This window comes from Lemur catta, chromosome 2, assembly GCF_020740605.2.
Source record: "Lemur catta isolate mLemCat1 chromosome 2, mLemCat1.pri, whole genome shotgun sequence".
In the NCBI taxonomy this organism is placed as follows: domain Eukaryota; kingdom Metazoa; phylum Chordata; class Mammalia; order Primates; family Lemuridae; genus Lemur; species Lemur catta.
Genome location: NC_059129.1, coordinates 13,606,135 through 13,629,537, shown reverse-complemented (window position 1 = coordinate 13,629,537; position 23,403 = coordinate 13,606,135). Strand labels below are relative to the sequence as shown.

The 23,403-nt window shown below is 43.2% G+C and overlaps 1 protein-coding gene across 1 annotated transcript in view; it reads left to right on the top strand.

Annotated features, from left to right (window-relative positions):
* Positions 1-23,403, top strand: part of DNAH3 (dynein axonemal heavy chain 3) — a 123,366-nt gene that overhangs the window by 78,871 nt on the left and 21,092 nt on the right. Inside the window, exons 42-52 of the mRNA XM_045542748.1 lie at positions 1,912-2,015; positions 4,274-4,568; positions 5,496-5,675; positions 7,697-7,820; positions 7,913-8,069; positions 8,295-8,438; positions 9,397-10,063; positions 11,306-11,471; positions 13,358-13,574; positions 15,792-15,974; positions 19,574-19,772. Coding sequence (XP_045398704.1) covers positions 1,912-2,015; positions 4,274-4,568; positions 5,496-5,675; positions 7,697-7,820; positions 7,913-8,069; positions 8,295-8,438; positions 9,397-10,063; positions 11,306-11,471; positions 13,358-13,574; positions 15,792-15,974; positions 19,574-19,772 — 2,436 coding nt within the window. The remainder of the gene's footprint in view (positions 1-1,911; positions 2,016-4,273; positions 4,569-5,495; positions 5,676-7,696; positions 7,821-7,912; positions 8,070-8,294; positions 8,439-9,396; positions 10,064-11,305; positions 11,472-13,357; positions 13,575-15,791; positions 15,975-19,573; positions 19,773-23,403) is intronic.

Below are 23,403 nucleotides of genomic sequence, written 5' to 3'. Positions count from 1 at the left end.
ATAAAATTCAGAGAGTTCTCACTGGCAATCACCAGTATGGAGAAAAGTGGACTATGGTGGTGGCTGAGCAGCTGCAGAAATGGTCTAAGAGAAACCCTCCATCTTGAGAGGCCCTGCATAATGCTGGGGGACCTTAGTAGTGGCAGGAAAAACTACCAGGGTTTGCATCTTCCAGAACCCCGTGCTGTGGGGGAGATGTGAGCTGAATCCTACAGGAGTGGGGCACGTCACTAACCAGGATGGGAGTGGGATAAGTCTATGGTTCAGGAAATTTGGCCAGATTCCAAAGAGAGTGTGCAGACAGAGTCCAGATTTCCCAGCAAGACCAATAGTATTTCCTTTTACCCAACCCCGTAGCCTCAGGCTGCAGAAAAGAAAGCCACACACTAGTCCTTGAATTGTAGCCAGGAAAGTAGGTAAGATAAACTGGCCCCAGATAGTGTTGGGAAATATGTCAAGAAGAATTCACCTGATTATATCAGAGCAAGAATGGTGTGGTGATTGTGCAAACATCAGAGAGAGAGAGAGAAAGGGAATGATCCAAGAGAGAAAATATTTATGTTGAAAGAATTTAGTAATAATAGGAATTTACTCTTTTAAAGGTCAAAAATGAATAGTATAGTATACTGACAAAAGGATAGATATATAGATTAATAAAATTGAGTTAAAAAAAAACCCTCATGTGTATGGTAACTTATTTTTTGCCAGTGATGCCAAGATAATTTAATGGGAAAATAATAACCAAAGGAAGAGTTACAACTTAATTCTATAAATATTGAAAAGTGGTGGCTCGGAAGAGAAACAGGATTCTGGTATGGTGCATCTCCCAGCCCAGAACCTGCCACCCCACTGCCTGGAACAACTGAATATATACATGTCAAAGAATGAATTTGGACCCCTACCTCACACCATAGTCAAAAAGTACTCAAAATAGATCAATGACCTAAATGTAAGAGCTAAAACCATAAAACTTTTAGAAGAAAACATAGGTGCAAATTTTTATGAACTTACATTACGCAGTGGTTTCTTTAGGACACCCAATGCATAAGCAGCAAGAGAGAAAACAAAGAAACTGAGTATCATCAAAATTTAAAACTTCAAAGGACAACATCAAATGAAAAGACAACCCACAGAATGGGTGAAATGTTTTACAAATCATATATCTTATAAGAGACTCATTTAGAATTGATAAAGTAGTAATAAAAGAGAACCCAATTAAAAATAGGCAAGATATTTGAATAAAGAGTTCTCCAAAGAAGGTATACAAAGAACCAGTAAGCACATGACAAGATGGTCAATATTATTAGCCATCAGGGAAACGCAAATTAAAACCACAATGAGATACTACTTCACAACAACTGGGAAGGGTATGACAAAAAAGGTGGAAAACAATACGTGTTGGTGAGAATGCAGTCTCTTTTTCTTTTGCTAGATTTAAGTAAAATTAAATTTAACACCTTTACTTAAAAATAGTATATGTTTGATTATCTCATTCTTATAAAATCCATTCTATCTGTCCTTTCATCTTCATATGTTTGTGTGAGAATATGTTTGTGCCTAGAGAGAAAGCTAGAGGGATTACCATCAAAACTTATTTTTGAATGTGGGATTTGGAGTGATTTATTGCCTTTTGTGTTCTATTTTAACACTTGCTGTTTACATTATTAAAAATGACTTAATAATTTACATAATAAGCACTTATCATTTTTATACAAATAATAAAGTCACTACTCTTTAAAAAGTGTTGTTTCAGTTTATATAGTTACTGGCAAAGTGTAAGTTTCATCACAACAATGCCAGTATTGGTAGTTACATATTTTCAGATGCCTATAGCTGAGGTAGTTAAATACTTCAAATATGAAATGTAAACTTTTGGGGTGCTAATGACCTGTTTTGTTTCTTTGGGTCCAGGAAGCATCTATGATTTTTATTTCGTCAAACAAGGTAGTGGACGTTGGGACACATGGACAGAGTATATCACCAAAGAGGAGGAAAATATTCCAGCTGGCACAAAGGTAAGAAGAGAAGCATTGTCCACAGAACTGTGGTTTCCAGAATTACCCAAATATTCTCCAGGTGCAGGAATTAACAGTTTGTTGCGAGCATTTTTAAGAGCTTTCTTTAGAAAAAGATTCGAACATGAGCTGGATTGAACTTTCAAAAGCATAGGCTTTAGAATCAAAGAGCCCAACTGCCTTACTCAGCCTTCACCCCCTCTGCCTCAGTTTACCCAACCAAAATTTTTTTTAAAAAGCATTTAAAAGATGAGTGCAAAGATTGGAGCTGGAATACACGAACACATGCCACACACTAGGGGCTAGATCAATGTGAGTTGCTATTCTGATTATTATCATTATCAATAATACCAGGTGTTCATCAGTTCACCCCTCAGTCATCTCAGCAAAAAGGAGCCTTAAAATCCTCAGAGAAAAATTTCCTTGATCAGAATTTTCAGAAAAACATTTTCTGATTTAATAAGTTTCCTGGTTTACACATTATTCACCTACAACTCCAGCACATTTCAATCCTCGCAGAAAGTATTTTCAAATGAGCACTTCTATGCCCCTGTTAGTAGAATCTAGTGGACATAATTTGTCTTTCTGGAGTGATTTCAGGTCACTTAGGCCCTGGGTGGAGTGGCAGACAGTGGATGGGAAAGTGAGGATATTGACAACCAAGTCAGACACTGAGTGGGACCACAGCTGTTTGTGTATAGTAAGGATGCCTTAAACAGGGTGAATGTTTCCTGACTTCAGGAAACACCTTGGGGGCTGAGTATTGTAAAGAAACTCCCAACACTGAGGTCCTAAACTTTAATTCTCTTTAAAGAGCTTAGTCACTTGAACTCCAGGGATTTTAAATCTTGCTGGATTAATACAGATAGAAGAGTCCAATGCAGAAAATATTTTCAATTCTGCTGGGATTTTTCCCCTTGTCAAACAACTGTCCTAGTCCCTGAAAATAAAAATCTGTGAAACCCAACTTGCTTTAAATTCCCAGTCTTGGTAGCAAAATCGACATCTTGGACCTGGTTCTGCATTCAGCATTGCTTACAGGCTATGGGGCTTTGGATAAATTAGCCCGTTTTTTTTGATCCTCAGTTTTTTCATCTGCGTTATCATACATCTACCTCAGAGTGGCACTGGGAAGACAGCAGCAGGTAATACAGGCAGAGCATCCATAGCTCAACACCTGCTAATTCTCCTCTTCTCCACTCAGTTCCCTTGTCTCATCTGCTCCTTTTTCTTTGATCAAATTATTTATAGAAATAAGCCAAGAATTTTTTTAACCAGTATACATTGGGCTGCCGTGTTGTACAGAATCAGGTGGCACTGTTTGACTGTGGTCTAGTTTTGCTTTAAGGGGCACCATTGACATGAACCACAGGGTGAGTGGTGTTCCCTGGAGTTGTGCAGCACAGTGGCCTCAAGTTCCCTCACTGGTCCCATTCAGCCTAGCCATACAAGGAGACTTCAGCATATGATATAATCTTCCTGCCTCTTCCCCTGCCCCCGTGGAGGGAACAAATGTGGCCAAATGGCTAATGACAGAGTTTAGGGTAAGGTGTTCTATTGAAAGTCATAGGGATTCCAGGAGCACAAGACCAAGCCCTCAGAGTCCATCTGAGACCTGAATACTAAGAAGAATGTGTGCAATCCCCATGTTGGAAAAGGCAAGGGATTATATGGGGGAGGGGTCTTAGAATCAAGGATCTGCGTATTGAGAAAAGCAGATCAGAAACAAGCACAGGGAATGGGGGTTCAGGGTCCCACTTAAACCTTCTGAGCCAGGCAGTATAAACAGCATATGGGAGGTCGACCTTGCCTGGGACAAGGTAGACAGGCTGGTTCAGAGCAATGGTCTCAAGGGACAGCAGCTATGGACTGATCCTCACTGTAATTATTGTTTATGGCAGTTTGGTAGTTGAGACTGCAGACTTCGGAATCAGACAAACTTGGATTCAAATCCCCACATTTTCACTTACTTGCTGTGTTAATTGGGCAAGTTGCAGAAAGGCTGTGGACCTCATCTACAAAACATAGACAATAATGCCCACCTTTACATGTGAGAGCTCATGTAATCCTCAAACCAGCTCTGTGCAGTAGGTGCCATTATTATTCCCATTTCACAGATGAAGAAACTGAGGCCCCTGGAGAGGTTAAATGCTCATTCAAGGTCCTAAAGATGGTAAGGAATGAAGCTAGAATTTAAAATGCCAAGACCCAGCCTCCTTGGCGCAGGACCAAGACTCTCCCATGTCTTTGTCCTGCAGGTCTCAGAACTCATCATCCCCACCATGGAGACAGCCCGGCAGTCTTTCTTCTTAAAAACCTACCTGTACCATGAGATTCCGATGCTGTTTGTGGGTCCCACAGGCACTGGCAAATCAGCCATCACCAACAACTTCCTTCTCCGCCTGCCCAAAAATACCTACCTTCCCAACAGCCTCAATTTCTCTGCCAGAACCTCAGCCAATCAGACCCAGGACATCATCATGTCCAAGCTGGATCGTCGGCGGAAGGGCCTTTTTGGGCCTCCCATAGGGAAGAAAGCAGTGGTGTTTGTGGGTAAGGCATTGGCCCGGGGCTACACACAACCGGGTTCTTTCACCCCAAACTGCTGCAAACCAGAGCTTCCCTTTGTAGCACCACTGTATATTCCTTTTACTCTCTCTGGGAGATAAAACATTTCTGATTAATACAGTTTAGTATTTGCCTACCCTTCTTTTTTACCTTCCTTCCATCCTCCCTTACTTCCTTTTTAATCCCTGGTCTATTGTGACTTAACCTCCCTATCCTTGGTTCCTCACCTTTAATGTAGAGGCAATACGATCTTCCTTGTAGTCATTTTTGGACTAGACAAGATAATGTGTGTAAAGTTCCTAAAATGTCACCTGACACAAACTGGGCATCCAAACAATGTATGTTGAAGAAAAACTAAAAGAGCCTCTATTTTATTGAATGCCTCCTATGTGCCAGGACTGCGGAGTATGCTACTGGGGAAAATGCAGCCCCTGCCTTCAAGGAAGACATGGCCTATTCTTGCCATTTTTGTTTTGCTCCTCAAAAACCCCAGCTCCCATCAGAGTTCAGCTGTTACTTCCTGGTCAAATTAACATCTTCTATTGACTGGAACCTGGACTGTCTTCCTCACCATCATACCCTCAGCACTTAACAAAATGTCTAGCACATAGTAGACAATCAATGTATTTTGGTTGAGGGAAATGGGAAGAAATTAAATGCCTGTTTGTTGATGCCAATCCATGCATCCTTATAGTCACAATGCGCAGAGACCTCAATGAGGCAGGAGAGCCCAGAACCCAGGAAAACCTCTTCCCATGTGGTCAGGACGTCCACTGACTAAGCCCTGCCTAGAGCGTGGAATGGGACAACTGGGCATGGACTCTCCCACGAAGGCAACTGTCACCTCTTACTGCCCATGAGAGCAGAGGATGCCAAGGGCTTAGGATGTGTGACTTTGGATTCTTTCCCCAGATGACCTCAACATGCCAGCCAAAGAGGTATATGGGGCCCAGCCCCCCATCGAGCTCCTAAGGCAATGGATCGACCATGGTTACTGGTTTGACAAGAAAGACACAAACAGACTGGACATCATAGATGTGCTACTTGTGACAGCCATGGGCCCCCCTGGGGGAGGAAGGAATGACATTACTGGTATGTGAAGGAAAGAGCTCATTCCTCTTACCCTCAACCCCAGCAGAGCTGGGCCATCTCCAGGGACGGAGGGTTGGTGCAGGGCACCCTGTCTTGATGGAGTGGGGAGCAAAAGTGTGCGTGGGCTCCAGACTTTATGTTGGAAGTTGTGTGAAATAGGATGGGGAGGTGAGAAGAAGATTTGAGGAATCTTTGCGTAGTTTCTAGAGAAACAGAGAGTCTCAGATGAAAAAGAGAGTTCAGTGTGGCCAGTGTGTGTTCCAGGAAGGTGGCTAGATCAGAGGTCCCCAACTACAGGTGCATGACAGGGTCACCTGTCATATTTGTTACAATTCTTCAGGTTGCCAGAGACAGAACACCTAATCCAAAGTGGCCTAAGCAAAATAAATAATAATAATAGTAGCAAATAAGTAAATAAATAGAATTTTCCCCCTATCATCTAACAGTTCAGGAGTATATCTTGCTTCAGGTACAACTTGATCCATCCAGTTCTATAGGAATCTATACTTTTATTCTAATTAAGAACCTTCATACCGTTTCCCAACATGGATTCTGTGACCTTGGACAAGTCTCTCCTTTCTGGTACTCAGCTTTCTCATTTGTAAAATAAGGAAAATGGAGAGGGTGATCTCGTTTGGGTACCCAAAAGATCACCTTCCACTTCCAGTATAGAGTCGAGGGGTGCCTTTGCCTTGGGTTTGAATACAGCAAAGTCTCAGATATCTAGCATCTATACGTTCAGCACCTCTCTCACCAGTGAAAGGGAGAGGATCTTGGTATATTACTTTTCTCTATTTAAGACCTAACCATTCAAAAGAGATTATCAGTTTCCAGTGCTCATTGCAAAGTGGCTCATGCCTGTAATCCCAGCAACTCCAGAGGCTGAGATGAAGGGATCACTTGAGGCCAGGAGTTCGAGACCAGCCTGAGCAACATAGCAAGATGCCATTTATTTAAAAAAAAAAATTTAGTAATAACTACCATTTGCACAGCAATTGACAATTTTCAAGCTATGTCACAAATGTGATCTTTCAGAGACCCTATAATAAAGCCCAGTGCCCAACGATAGCCAGAAACACATCCGTAGTCAAGTGAAATTAAGTATATTAATTTGCTGTAGCAAGGGTGTCTACACCCCAGGGAGGCCTGAGGGAGTGAGTACCTGATGAAAGAGAGTCAAATGAGTTGTGCTAGGTGACTGGGGGAAGGGTTCAGCAAGCAGGGGCTCTGTTCTGGTTTGGGTACTCTCTGTAAGTGGAGACAATCCTACGAGTGCGTATCTTAATTTTTGTCTAGGTTTTGATCTGCATTGAAATAAAAAAAATAATAAAAATAATAATAATTTTTGTCTAGGAAACAAGAGGAATGAAATGGGGCTAGAGCTGTCACTTGGTAAAGAAGCAGAGTCACTCACATTAGCTGAGAGAGAGGAAATTTGGTCATTTTCATGGATGCAGAGCTATCTTGTTCCATTATAGTTAGTCATGGAATAATTACATCTGATGTTGATATTTAATGAAATTATATTCGACAAAGGATACCAAATTAATAGTGGTTAACTTGGGCTGTGGGAGAATGACGTTGGTATGTGGGAGGTAAGTGAAAGAAGGAGATACTAACTTTCTACAAAAGATTTCTGAATTGTTTGACTATTTTACAGTGATCACGTGTTGCCCTTATCTTTTAAAAACAGCCTGGAGCACTAGACTAGTCCTATTAATAGAACTCCTGCAACATGGAGATGTTCTATGCCTGCATTGTACAATACAGCAGTCACTAGCCACCTATGGCTCTTGAACACTTGAAATGTGGCTAACAAGACTGAGGAAATCTATTTTTAATGTCATTTAATATTAATTAATTTTCATTTAAATAGCCACATGTGGCTAGATGCTGCCATGTTGCAGAGCTCAGCTCTAAAACATGAAGGCAGAGGGAAAGCCAGCTCTCCCATATCCAGGGTCACTAGGTCCGGGCAGTGTGATCATGTGTGCACCCTCACATGTGTGCATGTTTTCCAGGACGATTCACTCGCCATCTGAATATCATTTCCATCAACGCCTTTGAAGATGATATTTTAACCAAGATTTTCAGTTCCATTGTTGACTGGCACTTCGGGAAAGGGTTCGATGTGATATTCTTAAGGTAAGAGGTTCCTGTGTCTTCTCGGATATTTGCCTGGGGGTTCTCAGTTCTGGCCCCTCCTTGACTGATATGCCTTCCCCCTTTCTCCCAAGGTACGGAAAGATGCTGGTGCAAGCTACTAAGATAATTTATAGAGCTGCAGTGGAGAACTTCCTGCCAACTCCCTCTAAGTCACATTATGTCTTTAACCTGCGGGACTTCTCACGGGTGATCCAAGGGGTACTGCTCTGCCCTCACACCCACCTGCAGGTCAGCCACTGTCATTTCTGCTACCAAGATCATTCAGCAATATCCTTGGCTACATGGGATGTGTCATAGTGTAACAGCTAACTTTTATTAAGAACTTAGTCTATCCTATGCATTGTGCTAAGTATTTTGTAAACATTATCTCGTTTAATCCTCACCCGAGGATTTACGTACTGCTTGAGAACTACCACCTTCCATTCATGCAAGTAATTAACTCTGGATTTTTAGGATGTGGAAAAATTTATCCGGCTTTGGATCCATGAGATTTATCGAGTCTTCTATGACCGTCTGATTGACAAGGAGGACAGGCAGGTCTTCTTCAACATGGTGAAGGAAACCACTTCCAATTGCTTCAAGCAGACTGTAGAAAAGGTAAACCAGATTCTGTGGTCATTTGGCATCAGAAATGGTTCCAAGTGTTTGATCACATTAGTCTCAGGTTTCAGGTTCCTTCCCCAATGGAGATGCACAGCTCTGTTTTCTGAATCTTTGGAAACAGAATTGAGTCAACCAGTCATTTGATTTGGTGATATTTTACTTGCTCCAATGTGGCTTCACTTTTGTAGTAACATGGAAGTTTGGATCCATTCAAAGTGGTTTAATAGATGATGTCATTTTTTTATAATTAACTTAAGATGCATTTTTAGGGTCAATTAATTTGTGAGTTGAGAAATGAACCATAAATTTTCATGGTTTGACTGAGGCCTTTATAAAGCCCAAGTGAAAGATTGTCATGGTCTTCCATTTGTGACTATTTTTTCTTTTCCATTTTGATATAAAAATAGTTGTTGTAAACTTGCATATATTTGCATCACCTGGTTCTACCTCCATTGCTAAGAAGCTGTGATTTCTCCATAGAATAATTTCAAAAGTGTTTTATGTTGCATTCTTCTAAGTGCAGAAGCATCACCAGGTTCTAATATCGGGAAGAGGAGGTATCTAAAACATGCCTACTCCAGGCACAGAGTGGAGACCAGGGGTAGTGCCTGTATCTCTATTTGGTGGAGGAGCAAGCACATAAAAAGCGATGCTATCCTTTGACTGCCTTCTCTGGGGACCTTATAATTTGACCACCAATGTTTTAATCACTTAGTAAATAGACTGACTCTCACTTTTATACGCTTTCCTTAATGTCCTTTCATCATAGTCTTTACAATCATCAGGTCCACATATTATGTTTTTTAAAAAACAAACTATTGATAAACCATGACTTTGAAGAACGTGGTCAGAGGAAACATGCACATCTCCGGCTCCTTCCCTCCACACCTCCCCCTGCCAGCCTGGTTGGGGGATTGGCTGAATGCCCAGCTGAGACTTATTCTTCTCACAGGTGCTCATCCACTTGTCACCTACTGGAAAGATCGTTGACGATAACATTCGTAGCCTGTTCTTTGGAGATTATCTCAAGCCAGAAAGTGACTCAAAAATCTATGATGAGATCACTGACCTGAAACAGCTCACAGTGGTCATGGAGTACTACCTGGAAGAGTTCAACAACGTCAGTAAGGCCCCCATGTCCTTGGTCATGTTCAGGTTTGCCATTGAGCACATCTCCAGGATCTGCAGGGTCCTGAAGCAGGACAAAGGCCACTTGCTCCTGGTGGGCATTGGGGGCAGTGGACGACAAAGTGCCACCAAACTGTCCACGTTCATGAACTCATACGAGCTGTACCAGATTGAGATCACTAAGAACTACACGGGCACTGACTGGCGGGAGGACCTGAAGAAGATCATGCTGCAGGCCGGTGTGGCCAACAAGAGTACCGTGTTCCTCTTCGCTGACAACCAGATCAAGGACGAGTCATTTGTGGAGGACATCAACATGCTTCTGAACACAGGCGACGTGCCCAATATCTTCCCTGCCGACGAGAAGGCTGATATTGTGGAGAAGATGCACACGGCAGCCAGGACCGAAGGCGAGAAGGTTGACGTCACTCCCCTTGCCATGTATAACTTCTTTATTGAGAGGGTGAAAAAGAACCTTCACATTGTCCTTGGTAAGAAGAGGCAAACTCAGTTTGCCCTTTTGCCTCTGGGTGTTTCAGGGTCTTCTGAGTGCCCTAATCCCTTTGCAATGGTCCCAGGGTTGCTCCAGCCAAGGCACCAGCAAGGGATCAGGGCCTGGAGTTTCTCTGGCAACTTCTTCCACTCTCCTGAACAACTATTTTAAACCTGTTCCACTCTCTTCAGTTCTCCAAATTCTTCTCTGAGAAAGAGCACGTTTTGGCGTATGACCCTTGCACAGAACAGTGTCTGGTATTCTTCTTGCTGTGAATGACATTTCCAATGTATCCAGAAACCTAGGAATTATGTTTAATACCTTTTTCTTGTTACCAAGCCTCATCTATTTTTACCTCCTAGCTGTCTCTTAAATTCACTCTTTTATCTTTGTCTCCATCACCTTTGCATTAGCTAAGCTGCCGTCAATGCACCCAGACCTCACCTCTGCAACCTTCTGTTTTTCCTACCTTCACTCTTGTCCATTCCAGTCCTTTCTGTTCCACTGAGCCAGGATGATATTTTTCATATATTGCAAATATGATTATTGCACACACATGCGCTCCCCCCCCCACACACGCTTAAATTTTCTTCCAATAGGGTAAGGACCAAAATTCCTAACCTGTGGTCTCATAAGGCCACCTGCCAGACTGTCGCCTGTGTCTTCTCCACCTTCATCTCAAACCAAGATTCCCCTTTTGCCCCCATTTTTCAGCCACACTGAATTCCTCACACTACCACCTATGCATCATGCTTCCTTCTACCACACTGAGTCTAAATAGACAAGGAATGGAATTTGGGATGTAAAATCCAAAATTTGTGGTTGGATGGAGATGGGATCAGAAACAAGCAGAGAGCCTCACGACAACGTCTGTAGGTACTATGTATGGCTCCCTGTGAGTCAGCACAAAGAGAGCAAGTGGGTCAAAGAGCTCAAGCCACTCTGGCTAAGTGACCCAAAGGATGCAGAAGGGACAATAGTGTGCGTGTGTATGTTAGAAGGCCAATGTAATAATACACTGAGATCTCACCACAAAGTTATATGAAAATAGCCCATGATTCCCCTGAGCTGCTCAGGCACTCCTCGTGGCTGTTCACAACCACACCCCTGTTCACAACCACACCCCTGGAGTACCACAGGAGTGTACCCCCCTTGCCCCACCAGAATCCTTGGAAATACCTACCTGCCCCTTTGGGTCTGCCTGCCCTGGAGAAAATTAACAATGTCTACTTTTCATCAGCCATGAGTCCAATTGGGGACGCCTTCAGAAACCGCCTCAGAATGTTCCCTTCACTGATCAATTGCTGTACGATTGATTGGTTCCAGTCCTGGCCCACGGATGCTCTGGAGCTGGTGGCCAACAAATTTCTGGAAGATGTGGAGCTTGATGACAACACTCGGAGAGAGTAAGTGTTAGCTGTATTTTGTTACCCCAAATACTCCATATCGAAAATCCAGACATTGGCTCTATTATGGTTGCTGTTTTAAAGATTTCTCAATTTACATATAGAAAATGCCTTATATTTTTAAAATCAAATCACATTTAGTTACATATTTAATAAAGTACCTTTGCTGAAAAAGAATAAAATTTTATTTTTCAGAATTGTCCTGGAGACACACTGTTGTCATAGCTATGAGGAACTGGATGTAATAATATAGCTATTTCAATAGTCTTAGAATATGCATTTTCAACAGAAATGATATTACAGCTGAGGGGATGAAAATTGGTTCCTGTGGGGGTGAAAAACTTACTCTTTTATGTATAAAGCATAGATATAAAAAAAAAAGCACTTAATTTTGGCTAGAGTAAGGGAAAAGTTGAAAATGTCGACCACTCTGGGTGCTTCGTGGGAACAGGGGTCAGTTAACCCTCCTTGACCACCTCTATATCCTTATTGCCTAGCAGGTGCCGGGTACATAGTAGGTCCAATTACTGTTTGTTAAATGAATGAATGAAAACTGAAGAAGCAGACAGGGTTAGGGTACCTATGGCCTTAAATTCCATTTTGAGAATTTTGAATTTTATTCTATAGAACAGAAGACCCTTAACCTGAGTCCACAGGCTCACAGATAATATAGAATTCAGTGGGTTGGTGAATACAAATGGGAAAAAATTTTATCTTCATTTACCACTGACATCCAAGTGGCGCTTTGCATTTCCTTCATTGATGAATGCAGGCAATAAACCCCAGTAGGATTAGCAGGGCCTTTGACTTTGTTACCAGTAGGAATCACAGTTCTTTTCATAACTCATTCAGTCATGATAGATAGCTCAGCATATAATTTGCTTCAAAATTATGGTGGGTTTTAAACCTGCTGCCCAATCTTCTTATCTAATGCAGGGGTTGGAAAACTATGGTCCATGGCTAAATTCAATTCACCACCTGTTTTTGTAAATAAGGTTTTATGGGAATGCAGCCATGCCATTGGTTTACATATCAGCTATGGCTGTTTTTGCACTATAATGGCAGAGTAGTTGCAACAGAGCTATCATGTGGCCCACAAAGGCTAAAATATTTACTATCTGACCCTTTCCAGGAAGTTTGCTGGCCACTGATTTAATGCATAAATAAAGAAATATGTATATTACTACATCACAAATTTGGCTTTAAAAATATTTTGGAAAGTCTATTTTAATATAATTGGTTCCCTTGGTAGTTCTATATATTTTGTTTTATGCTGCTTTTTTTTTTTTTTTTTTTTGAGATGGGGTCTGGCTCTATCGCCTAGGCTAGAATAGAGTGCAGTGGTGCCATCATAGCTCACAGCAACCTCAAACTTCTGGGCTCAAGCCATCCTCCTGCCTCAGCCTCCCAAGTAGCTGGGGCTATAGGCGTGCACCACCACGCTTGACTGAGTTTTCTATTTTTAGTAGAGATGGGGTCTCACTCTTGCTCAGGCTGGTCTCAAAGTCCTGGCCTCAAGCCGTCTTCCTGCCTCAGCCTCCCAAAGTTCTAGGATTACAGTTGTGAGCCACATTATTCTACAGAGTCAGAAGGCTTTTCCAGGCTGTCAAAGGTTAGGGATTCCTGCTTAAGCCCTGGTGATTCATCAAAGGGATCAGAGATAGAAATGACTTGAACAAAGACCATTTCAATAAGAGTATGCACATACCCCCACCGTGATGCTTCCCTATCTCAGCTCTGTTGACCTGTCTTCAGAGGATTTTTGATTCTAGTGGGTCATGGTCGGTGCATGTGTCTTCTCACACCCTCACATCTGTAACCAAAGTTGTTTCAAATCTTCCGGGAGAAAGCTGGGTCCTGTCTAACCACCTTGGTGTCCTCGGCAGGGTCGTCTCCATGTGCAAATATTTCCAGGAGAGTGTAAACAAGCTGTCACTCGATTATTACAACACGCTTCGTAGACACAACTACGTTACCCCCACCTCCTACCTGGAATTGATTCTAACCTTCAAGACTCTTCTAAACAGCAAGAGGCAAGAGGTGGATATGATGAGGAACCGTTACCTGACGGGCTTGCAGAAACTCGATTTCGCATCCTCACAGGTGAGCACTGCAAAAATAGAACAGGGACAAAGAGAGGCCCAGGACAAGATGGAGGTGGTGAGACATTTGTTCAGGTGCAGAATTTAAGAGGACACCAAAGAAAGACAGGATCTGACCCTACATTTGCAGAGCTCACCTCACCTGCTTTACCCTAATGCCAGCCCTGTGGGATTCTCAGTTTAATATTTTGATATTTTGTTCATCATGGACTTTTTTTGCATTAATTTTGATTTTTTCACATATTGTAATAAAGTATTAATTATCTTGAGTATTGAGTTTTTTGGTGCCCACTTAAGTTTTGTGCTCCAGGCAAGTGCCTTCCTCGTCTCATCCTTGTGGGTAACTGGGCAGGATAAGACGGTGGAGTCAGACCTGGCCTCCAATTCCAGCTCTACCACACACCAGCTATAGAGCCATGAACATGTTATTTCACCTCTTTGGGCCTCAGATTCCTCTTCTATAAAAAGGTGATAACAGTTTTACTGCATAGGGCTGCTATGAAGATGAAATGAGCTGACACAAGTACAGCCCTTAGCAAAATGCCTGGCATATGAGTTATTAATTAACTTGTGCTTGGAGCCACTTGACAAACTATCTAAAATGAGAACCGTACTAAGAGATGAGTTCTCAGCCCCAATAAAGACTGATTTACAGGAGGTTGGCCTATTGCTGTGTACAGGAAACCCACAAACACTGCAACACTAGAGAGGGGACATCAGAGGTGGCCCTGCTCCTGGGGGTGCTGGGTACGACTTGGTGGCCTTGGCTCTTAGAGAAATGTTGAAACTGGAGTCTCTCCTGGCAAGGATGAGCAAACTATGTTGTTTGAAGAACAGCAAAAGGACCTGAGACAGTCTAGACCAGAAAAAAGAATGACAGTGCCAGTTAACATTCCTTGAGCCCTAACGCAGGCCTGGTGCTGTGTCTGAGGAAAGTACTGACACCATCTCCACGTTACACACAAAGAAACCAAGATGCAGAGAGGCCAGGTGACTTGTCCACGATCACGCAGCCTGGCAAGTAGTCGGACCAAAGCTGAAACTCAGATCTGCGTGACTCCAGAGCCCATGTTCCTAACTAAGCTAGCATGTTGTGCTTCTGGTCTCACACAGGGATGCTGGGGGCAGTGAGCGCAAGGTCATGAAAACCCTCTCCAAATACTTGAAATCCACTTGAAATCCAATCCTGTGTGTCTGAGATGCCTTAGAAGGCAGATTCAGGATCAGTGGGTGAAAACTGCATGAAGGTAAATTTCAGCTCTTTGTCAGGAAAATCTAATGGGTTTAGTTGTCTGAAAAATGGCACAATTCCCAAGAGAGGTAGTGTGCTCACTATAATTAGAGGTGTTCACACAGAGACCAAAAGACCACTTGGCAAGAATGTTTTATAAGGCATCAAACTGTTGGACTTAGTCAGCTTGGGTTGCCATAGCAAAATATCCTAGACTGGGTTGCTTCAACAACAAACCTTTATTTCTCACAGTTGTGGAGACTGAGAAGTCTCAGAGCAAGGCACTAGCAGAGCCAGTTCTGGTGGAGACTCTTTTCCTGGTTTGTGGGCAGCCACCTTCTTGCTGTGTCCTCACGTAGTAGAAAGAGATAGATCTCATGTCTCTTCCTCTTTTTATAAGGGCGTTTATCCCATCATGAGGGCCTCACCCTCATGACCTCATCTAACACTAATTACTTCCAAAGGTCCCGCCTCCAAATACCATCAAATTGGGAATTAGGCTTCAACATAGGAATGGGATAGGGTGGGGTCGGGACACAAACATTCAGTCCACGGCACTATTGGAAAAAACAGCCTTGAAAGTTCCTTCTATCCCAGGTATCTGAGCTGTGTATATTTCTTTCACAGCCTTAAAAAGTGTAACTTTTAAAAAAAAAATTTTTTTTAACTTGCTTTTGGTCTGTCTTTCCTTGCTTCCAACACTGGAATGTAGGCTCAATGAAGGTAGAAACTGTGCCTTTTTCAAATTTTTACTTTTCTATTCTATGTCTAGTGCTTAGCCTAGTGCTTGGTAAATACGACACCCAGCATTCAAAGACCAAAAGGCTAATCACTAGCCAAAAATATATACCCAGTACTATGTCAAAATCGTTAGTTTGTATTTTCTGCACATGTCTTAAGTTAGGGAATCATGTCAACTCTTGCCCACTTTGCTGTTTTCAGCACTGACACAGCTGACTCTCAATCCCTCACCCTTCTCCTTGCCAGGTGGCAGTCATGCAAAAAGAACTGACTGCCCTTCAACCTCAACTCATCCTCACCTCTGAGGAGACTGCTAAAATGATGGTGAAAATTGAAGAGGAGACAAGACAAGCTGATGCCAAGAAACTTCTGGTGCAGGCAGATGAAAAAGAAGCCAATGCTGCTGCTGCCATTGCTCAAGGAATCAAGGTACAAAGAGCTGAGGGGAAAGGGAGGAAACTAGTTCTGCAGAATGTGCGTGGTCATGCCCACCTTTCAGAGGAGAAAAGTTAAGATCAGAGAGGGTAGGTGATTTTCCGAGCAACACACAGCTAGTAAGTGATGAAGCAAGTCTTTCTGACACGTGGCTCTCTCCAGGAAGCATTGTTGTTTTCCAAATATTCTCCATCTCACTGAGAGTCAAGGTCTGTAAAACTCAACATGTGCTGACCTCATCTCTTACTACTTTCCCCTCATTCATTCTGCTCAGACCACACCAGCCTCCTAGCTATTCCTTAAATAATCAAAAGGCACGCTTCTACCCTAGGGCCTTTGCACTGGCTGTTCCCTCTGCCCCAGATGCTCTTCCTTTAGATATCCACGTGGGTGTCTCCTCCACCTCCATCACATTTTTGCTTAATTATTCCTGGCATGCTGTAGGTGTGGAACAGATATTTGTCAGATGACAGAATGCTGAACCCAGAGGACCCCATTTGAAAGTGATTTTTGTACCCAGGAAGAGATAGTCCAGGGAAGGGCTTGACATACATTCAGATAGTAGAAGAAAATCTGATTAACATTGATGTGATGTCATATATTTCTTACAGCACTTTGGAGTATACGATTCCATTTGAGTATCACAGCTACCTTCAGACTCAGGGATCCATGTCTGAGAGTTGATGGCATCAAGGTTCAGTGGCAAAATGACTTTCCAGAGGTGCAGAGCTAGTTGAGGGATTAAGATCCAAAGTTCGCAGCGCTTATCTTAAGATATTTGCTCCTATACCCCCACTTGGAAGTTAGGAAATCCTTTTGACCATTCTTCAAACAAGGGCTCCTTCTGTCATAAGTTGGTCATGGGGCATTTTCTCAAAAAGGACAGGCCTTTTCAATTGGCTTTTCTCCAATGAGTCCTGAGACCTGACCTGTGATAGATTCCTTGGAGATCTGATCCCTGGTCTCAGAGTCACACAGTGAATACTTTGGATCACAGAAACTGCTCAATCATAGTCCCAGCAGTGTGGAGAGGAAGCAAAGGGAAACCATAAAAGATAGTAACCACCAGGCACCAAAACCCATAATCAGCAGGTGTTTTGCCAAGCCATGATGAGATGATAATGATAGTTACTACCTATCAGCACCATGCTGGTTCCTCTGGTATTCCTCCATTTAACAAATATTTACTGAACACTTACTATGTGCTGGCACTTTTCCAGGCAGTGGGGAAATAGGAGTGAACAAGATAGACAAAATTCCTTCCCTCATGGAGACTGTATTCTCCTCTTCTTGCAAGGCAAATGTTATCATTCCCCAGTTACAGAGGAGGAAATCATGGTATAAGAACGTAAATGGCCTGTCCAAGGTCACACTGTTACCAAGTCACAGAATCAACATTCAAACCCAGAGCTCTTTGACTCCAAACGCTTACTTTTAACTGTCGTTGCAGAAGTTGCAGACGGGCAGCCAGGGAGCACATGCGCACTGTGACACACTCCGTACTCCTTAAAACTCAGAAATAGTTATCAACTTTTAAAACTCAGGAGATTTCAAGTAAAAATTCTGAATTTTCTGCATTTTTTTTTAAAAACACATCAGGCATTCTGGCAACATTGGACCTGCCTTCCTGGGTTACACTCATCAGTGGCATCAAATAGATGCTGCCCCTGTGTGTTCCCGTTCACCAAAGCCCCAGCCAACCCGCTTCCCACACTCCTATCACTGCCCTGGCCCCTCACGCCCATGAATTTGCAACTCTTTCACGGTTCTGTACTAGAATCGGGCACATCAGGGCTCAAGTTTTACTCTGCCCCTTCCTAGCCTCAGTTTCCCCATCTATAAAGTAGAGGTACTGAAAGAAAACCATGTTAAGTTTGTAGCACGTGTCAGTTTAGTGGTCCATGTTAGCTGTTCTCCAGAACTGTTGTTCTTTGCTCTACACCAAGGGGCTCGCCTGTGTGAGGAAGGCCTGCCTCTTGCCACGGGTGGAAGGGGAGTGGCACACCCAGGATTCTGCTCTGTAATGTCAGGGGAAAATAGCAACTTCCTGGAGCAGGAGGGAGGTGAAAGATGACACGAGGTTTATGAGGAGATGACCTAGGACTCCCCACCACACCCACTCCCAGGCAATAAACTGCTACCTCGGTTTCGATGCAAGGGGTGAGGTTTATGCTCTGCCATCCCATCCCCCATCCTGGGAGTGACACCTTAGAAGTGAGTCAGGAGGTGAAAGAAACTACCCAGGGAGGAGAAGAAACCTGTGTCTGCTCTGTAATTCCCCTGAGGCTTTCATCTGGACCAGAATCGCTTCCTGAACCTTTCAGGGCTGTAGTCCTTCTCCACATGAGGACTGCAAATTTTCTCTAATTTCCTCAGACCCCCAGAAATGCCATAACATGGGAGAGCACCCAGTGGGGGCACCTAATGCATAGTAGGGGCTCAATTGTGCAAATGGAATCTAAACTAGGAAGATTAAGAGACTGGAAGAAAGAGAGTCAGGTCTCCAACACTCCACTCGCAAGTACAATGGTTGCTTAAATTGGTCAATTTTTTTCAAGCTAATGAATCATTTCTTTTCCTCCTAATGAGGATAATAAATGATGCCAGAATTACTGCAGGTCTGATTATATTTCGTCAGAGTGCACTGAGCTTCATACCTCTCAACCAGCCCTGTTGCTCCTTGCATTGCTAAGACATGGGGACCATTTTTAATTGTTTTTATCACAGAAACAAATGTTGTAACAACACGTATGAAAGAATTTTTTAGAACTCAATTTTAACACCTTTTCAATTGCAACTTCAGTTAGAAGTTTCCTTGTAGTCCCTGTCTATACACACGGATGGTTTCACATTATTGCGTTCATAGCATCACTGTGATTTCCATCATACTCCCCCCCCCTCCCCCCCGCTACTTAACATCCTATCATGAACACTTTTCCAAAATGTCATATAATCATCTTAATGATCATTTTGAGCAGGTACAGCACACTTTAAGTAGCCATTGCTTCACTGGGCACTGAAGTCTCTTCCCTCCTGCCCTTTGTTTTTAGTGTTTCGATCGTGTCAGCTGAAGTTGCTCAACAGATCCGTGTGTCAGAGTCACCTGTGGAGTTTTAAAACTGCAGGTCCCCAGACCCCGCCCAGACTGAATGAATCAGAATCTCTGGGCGTGGGCTTGACCATGGGAGGTTCTAAATGCTGCTCCGTGACTCTGATGCAAAAGCATCTACCTCTCCACGCCTCATTCTTTGCTCCATCTCTCAACCCTGATCAATGGGTGTGAAGTCACCCAATTCATATATCTCTCTAGAATGTGTTAAACCCAAAAGCTTCATTTTTTAAAGATCACAAGCAAGGTAAATGCTCAAATGTTCAGGACATTCAAACCACAGCCCCAAAAGACCATGCAGGCATCCCTGTTGCTGTCAACAGTCAGAGCCACCCTTGAGTGCGGAGCTCCAGGGGAGACACCATCCTTGAAGGACATCTGGGCAGGACGTGCTTCCTCTGCTTCCTCCAGGAGTGGAGCTCTGCCTCGCCCCCAGTGTGCCAGGCACTGGCACTCATCCCCATTGTCCCTGTGCTGCCTGCAGATCGAATGCGAGGGGGACCTGGCTGAGGCGATGCCGGCACTCGAGGCTGCGCTGGCTGCGCTGGACACCCTGAACCCCACAGACATCTCTCTGGTGAAGTCGATGCAGAACCCACCAGGCCCTGTCAAGCTGGTCATGGAGAGCATCTGTGTCATGAAAGGGCTGAGACCAGAGAGGAAGCCAGACCCCAGTGGCACTGGTAACCCCCCCTGCCCCCACCCCACCCTGATGCCTGCCCAGGCTGCTCTCCCCTGGCAGTAGGGTGCCAGCACCCCACCCCAGACCTGCAGGCAGGATCCCTGAGGATGGAGGAGTTAAGAGAGGCTCCAGGATGTGCATGTGCACCAGAGACCTCTCTCATACTTCTTCACCAACCTCTGTCCTCTCGATCAGTTGGGAAAATGCAGGTATCTGTGGGTGAGCTGAGCTCTGCCTACAAAGTGTTATAATACAAACACGAAGGTCATGTTCACATAAGGCCTGGTGTGGAGCAAAGACACACAGGGTTGTGTGTGGGTGAGAGACAGAGCTAGAGAGAGAAGCAGAAAGAGAGCCAGAGAAAGAAAGAGAATGAGATAAAGAGAAAGAGATTGAGAGATAAATGAAGAGAGACCCAGACAGCTGGACACACACAGACATGCACACACAAACCCATAAAAAAGTAATGAATAGGGAGAAAGAGACCAGGAGGGAAAGAAACCAGGAGAAAGACAGAGGCAGGGAAACAGAGAGAGAGAAAGGATACAGAGACTTAGAAATGGGGGGAAAGGGATAGGAGAGGGAGGAAGGAAAGCTCCTTCTACCATTGAGCCTAGAAACATTAATAGGTGAATATTCATTCTCCTTAAAATTAGATGTAGGGAATTATATTAAGACCCCTGCCTTAGAACTGAACAAGGCCTCTAGAAACCACCTCCAGTTCAGTTTCCTGCCCTTTGAGTCTTTCTGTCCTGGGGAAAGTCCTGCTATTCCTTCGTTCCTTCTGAAATGTTAGAAATCCCTAATTTCTCAGTTGAAACCCTCTGGTTCCTGCTTCGTGTTGCTTAGTATTCCCTCTTCTCTGGCCGGTTTCAGCCCAACAACCACATGAAGAAGATGCAAAGGTGATCAGGAACAGCTGAGCAGGGAGTGGGACTTTACAAGAGGATCCTTTAGGGAAGCAGCTGGGGTATAGTAAGTTAGTAAATTGGCCTGAGCAAGGATGAGCTAGCCAGGACTTCTGTACCCTGAAGTCACCTGGAGAGCTTAAGGAATGCTGAAGCCCATGCACCGCTCCTAGAGAGTCTTATTCCATTGATCTGGGATGTTGCCTGAGCACTAGGATTTTTTTAAAGCTCCTGGGGGGTTCTAAGATGCAGCCAGTGTTGAGACCTGCTGAGATACACAAAGCATAGCCAGGTCATGAATGTCAGTTGTCATCTTGGATTACTGAAGATCAGCACAGAACCCATCGTTAAATTAAAATTAAAGCAAACTGTGTATTATTCACCCAATCCAGAGAATTTAGTGAGTATATTGGAATGGAGCAATGCGTTAGTTTGGGGGTCCCTTGCATTTAAACGGAGCAGATCATTTTCCAGAATGTAAACAAAAACCTTCGTGGGAAACATTTGTCTGGTTACTGTGCTTGCAATTCAGAGTGGGCCACATTTGGCCTGTCATACTCAATGTCATGTCTCAGAGTACAACTTTTTTGATGAGCCTGAACTTGCCAAGTACCATGAGCCAAAAATCTCCCAAATTTATTCCAACATGTCAACAAAGGGAGCACTGTTCCAGGATGGGATCGGAACTGACTTGATTAGTTGTTAGTCAGAGTGATGGCTGCTACAAAGAATCAGGGCCTGGCTTTGTTTCTGGGCAGGCCATGGGTAGCCTTCTGTCCAGCTGTAAGCCTGCAAGCCGCTCCCCTCACCCTCGCTCTTTCTCACGAGACCACAGCCTCACTCGCTCACACAATTCATCCCCAGGAGGACTGACTGCGTTCCAGCCAGCCTGCCTCCCAGACTTGGGAAAGATATTCAAAACACACGCCCATGGGCTGGGGATTCTGTTGCCCTCTCCATCTTTGAATGGGATAATGGGGTAACATTCATTCAATCCATATTTGTTGATAACCGAGTCTTGGGTGCTGTTCCAGATTCTAGTAAACACAGGAGGAGCTTACAGCTTTGAGGGAGAGGTAAGCAATCAAAAGTAAAGGAAAACTTGCAGATTGCAATAAATGCAATAAAGGGAATGGACCTTCTAGCAAGCGAGATAAAAGAAACTTTTGGGGGAGGTACAGAGGGTCCCCCCCGCCTTATAAAAGAAGTCTAAGGAAACCTTTCTGTGGAGGTGACTATTTTATGATTTCAATAGCTTTAGGGTAAACAAGTGGAGTTTTGTTACATGTATATATAATATAGTGGTGAATCTGGGCTTTAGTGTACCCATCACCCAATCAGTGTACATTGTACCCAACAGGTAACCCTCACCCCCCTCCCACCCTCTTTCCGTTTGAGTTTCCAATGTCTATTTTTCACTCTATATGACTATGCACACTCAAAGCTTAGCAGTATTTGATTTTCTGTTCCTGAGATATTTCACTTAGGATAATGGCCTCCAGTTCCATCCAAATAGCTGCAAAAGACATTATTTCATTCTTTTTATGGCTGAGTAGTATTCCACAGTGTATATATGTGTATATATATACACACCACATTTTCTTTATCCACTCATCGGTTGTTGATTCCATATCTTTGCAATTGTGAATTGTGTTGTGATAAACTCACGAATGCAGGTTTCTTTTTGGTATAATGACTTCTTTTCTTTTGGGTAGATCTCCAGTAGTGGGATGGCTGGATCGAATGGCAGATCTACTTTTAGTTCTTTGAGGAATCTTGATACTGTTTTCAATAGAGGTTGTACTAATTTACATTCTCACCAACAGTGTATAATCATTCCCTTTTCACCACATCCACACCAACATCTATTGTTTTTTGACTTTTTAATAATGTCCATTCTGACTGGAGTAAGACAGTATTTCATTGTGGTTTTAATTTGCATTTCTCTGATCCTTCAAGATTTTGGACATTTTTTTCATATACCTCTTGGCCATTTGTCTATCTTCTTTTGAGAAATGCCTGTTCATGTCATTTGCCCACTTTTTAATGGAGTTACTTGTTTTGTTTTTTCTTGCTGAGTTGTCTGAGTTCCTTGCAGATTCTGGAAATTAGTTCTTTGTCGGATGCATAGTTTGTGAATATGTTCTCCCATTCTGTAGGTTGTCTATTTACTCTGTTAATTATTTCTTTCACTATGCAGAAGCTTTTTAGTTTAATTAAGTTCCATTTGTTTATTTTTATTTTTGTTGCATTTGCTTTTGTGTGCTTAGTCATAAATTCCTTACCTAGGCCAAGGTCCAAAAGAGTTTTTCCTAGGTTTTCTTCTAGAATGGGTAGGGTTTCAGGTCTTAAATTTGAGTCTTTAATCCATCTGGAGTTAATTTTTGTATATGATGAGAGATAGAGATCCAATTTCATTCTTCTGCATGTAGCTATCCAATTTTCCCAGTACCATTTATTGAATAGCGTGTCTTTCTCCCTGGAGGTTGGGTTTAAAGTGAAGCCTGAAGTCTGGTCAGGAGTCAGCTAGATGCCATTTGCAACATAGGCAAAGGACTCATGGCATGAAGCACTTGGGATCATGGAGGTATTGAAGGAAGGTTCTTGGTGACCCAAGTCTAGGGAATGAGGCAGAGATGAGGTGTGTGAGGCCGGCTGGGTCTCCCAGACCATGATGAGGAACTTGGATTTTTTCTCAAATATGAGCAGTAGCCACTGCAGAAT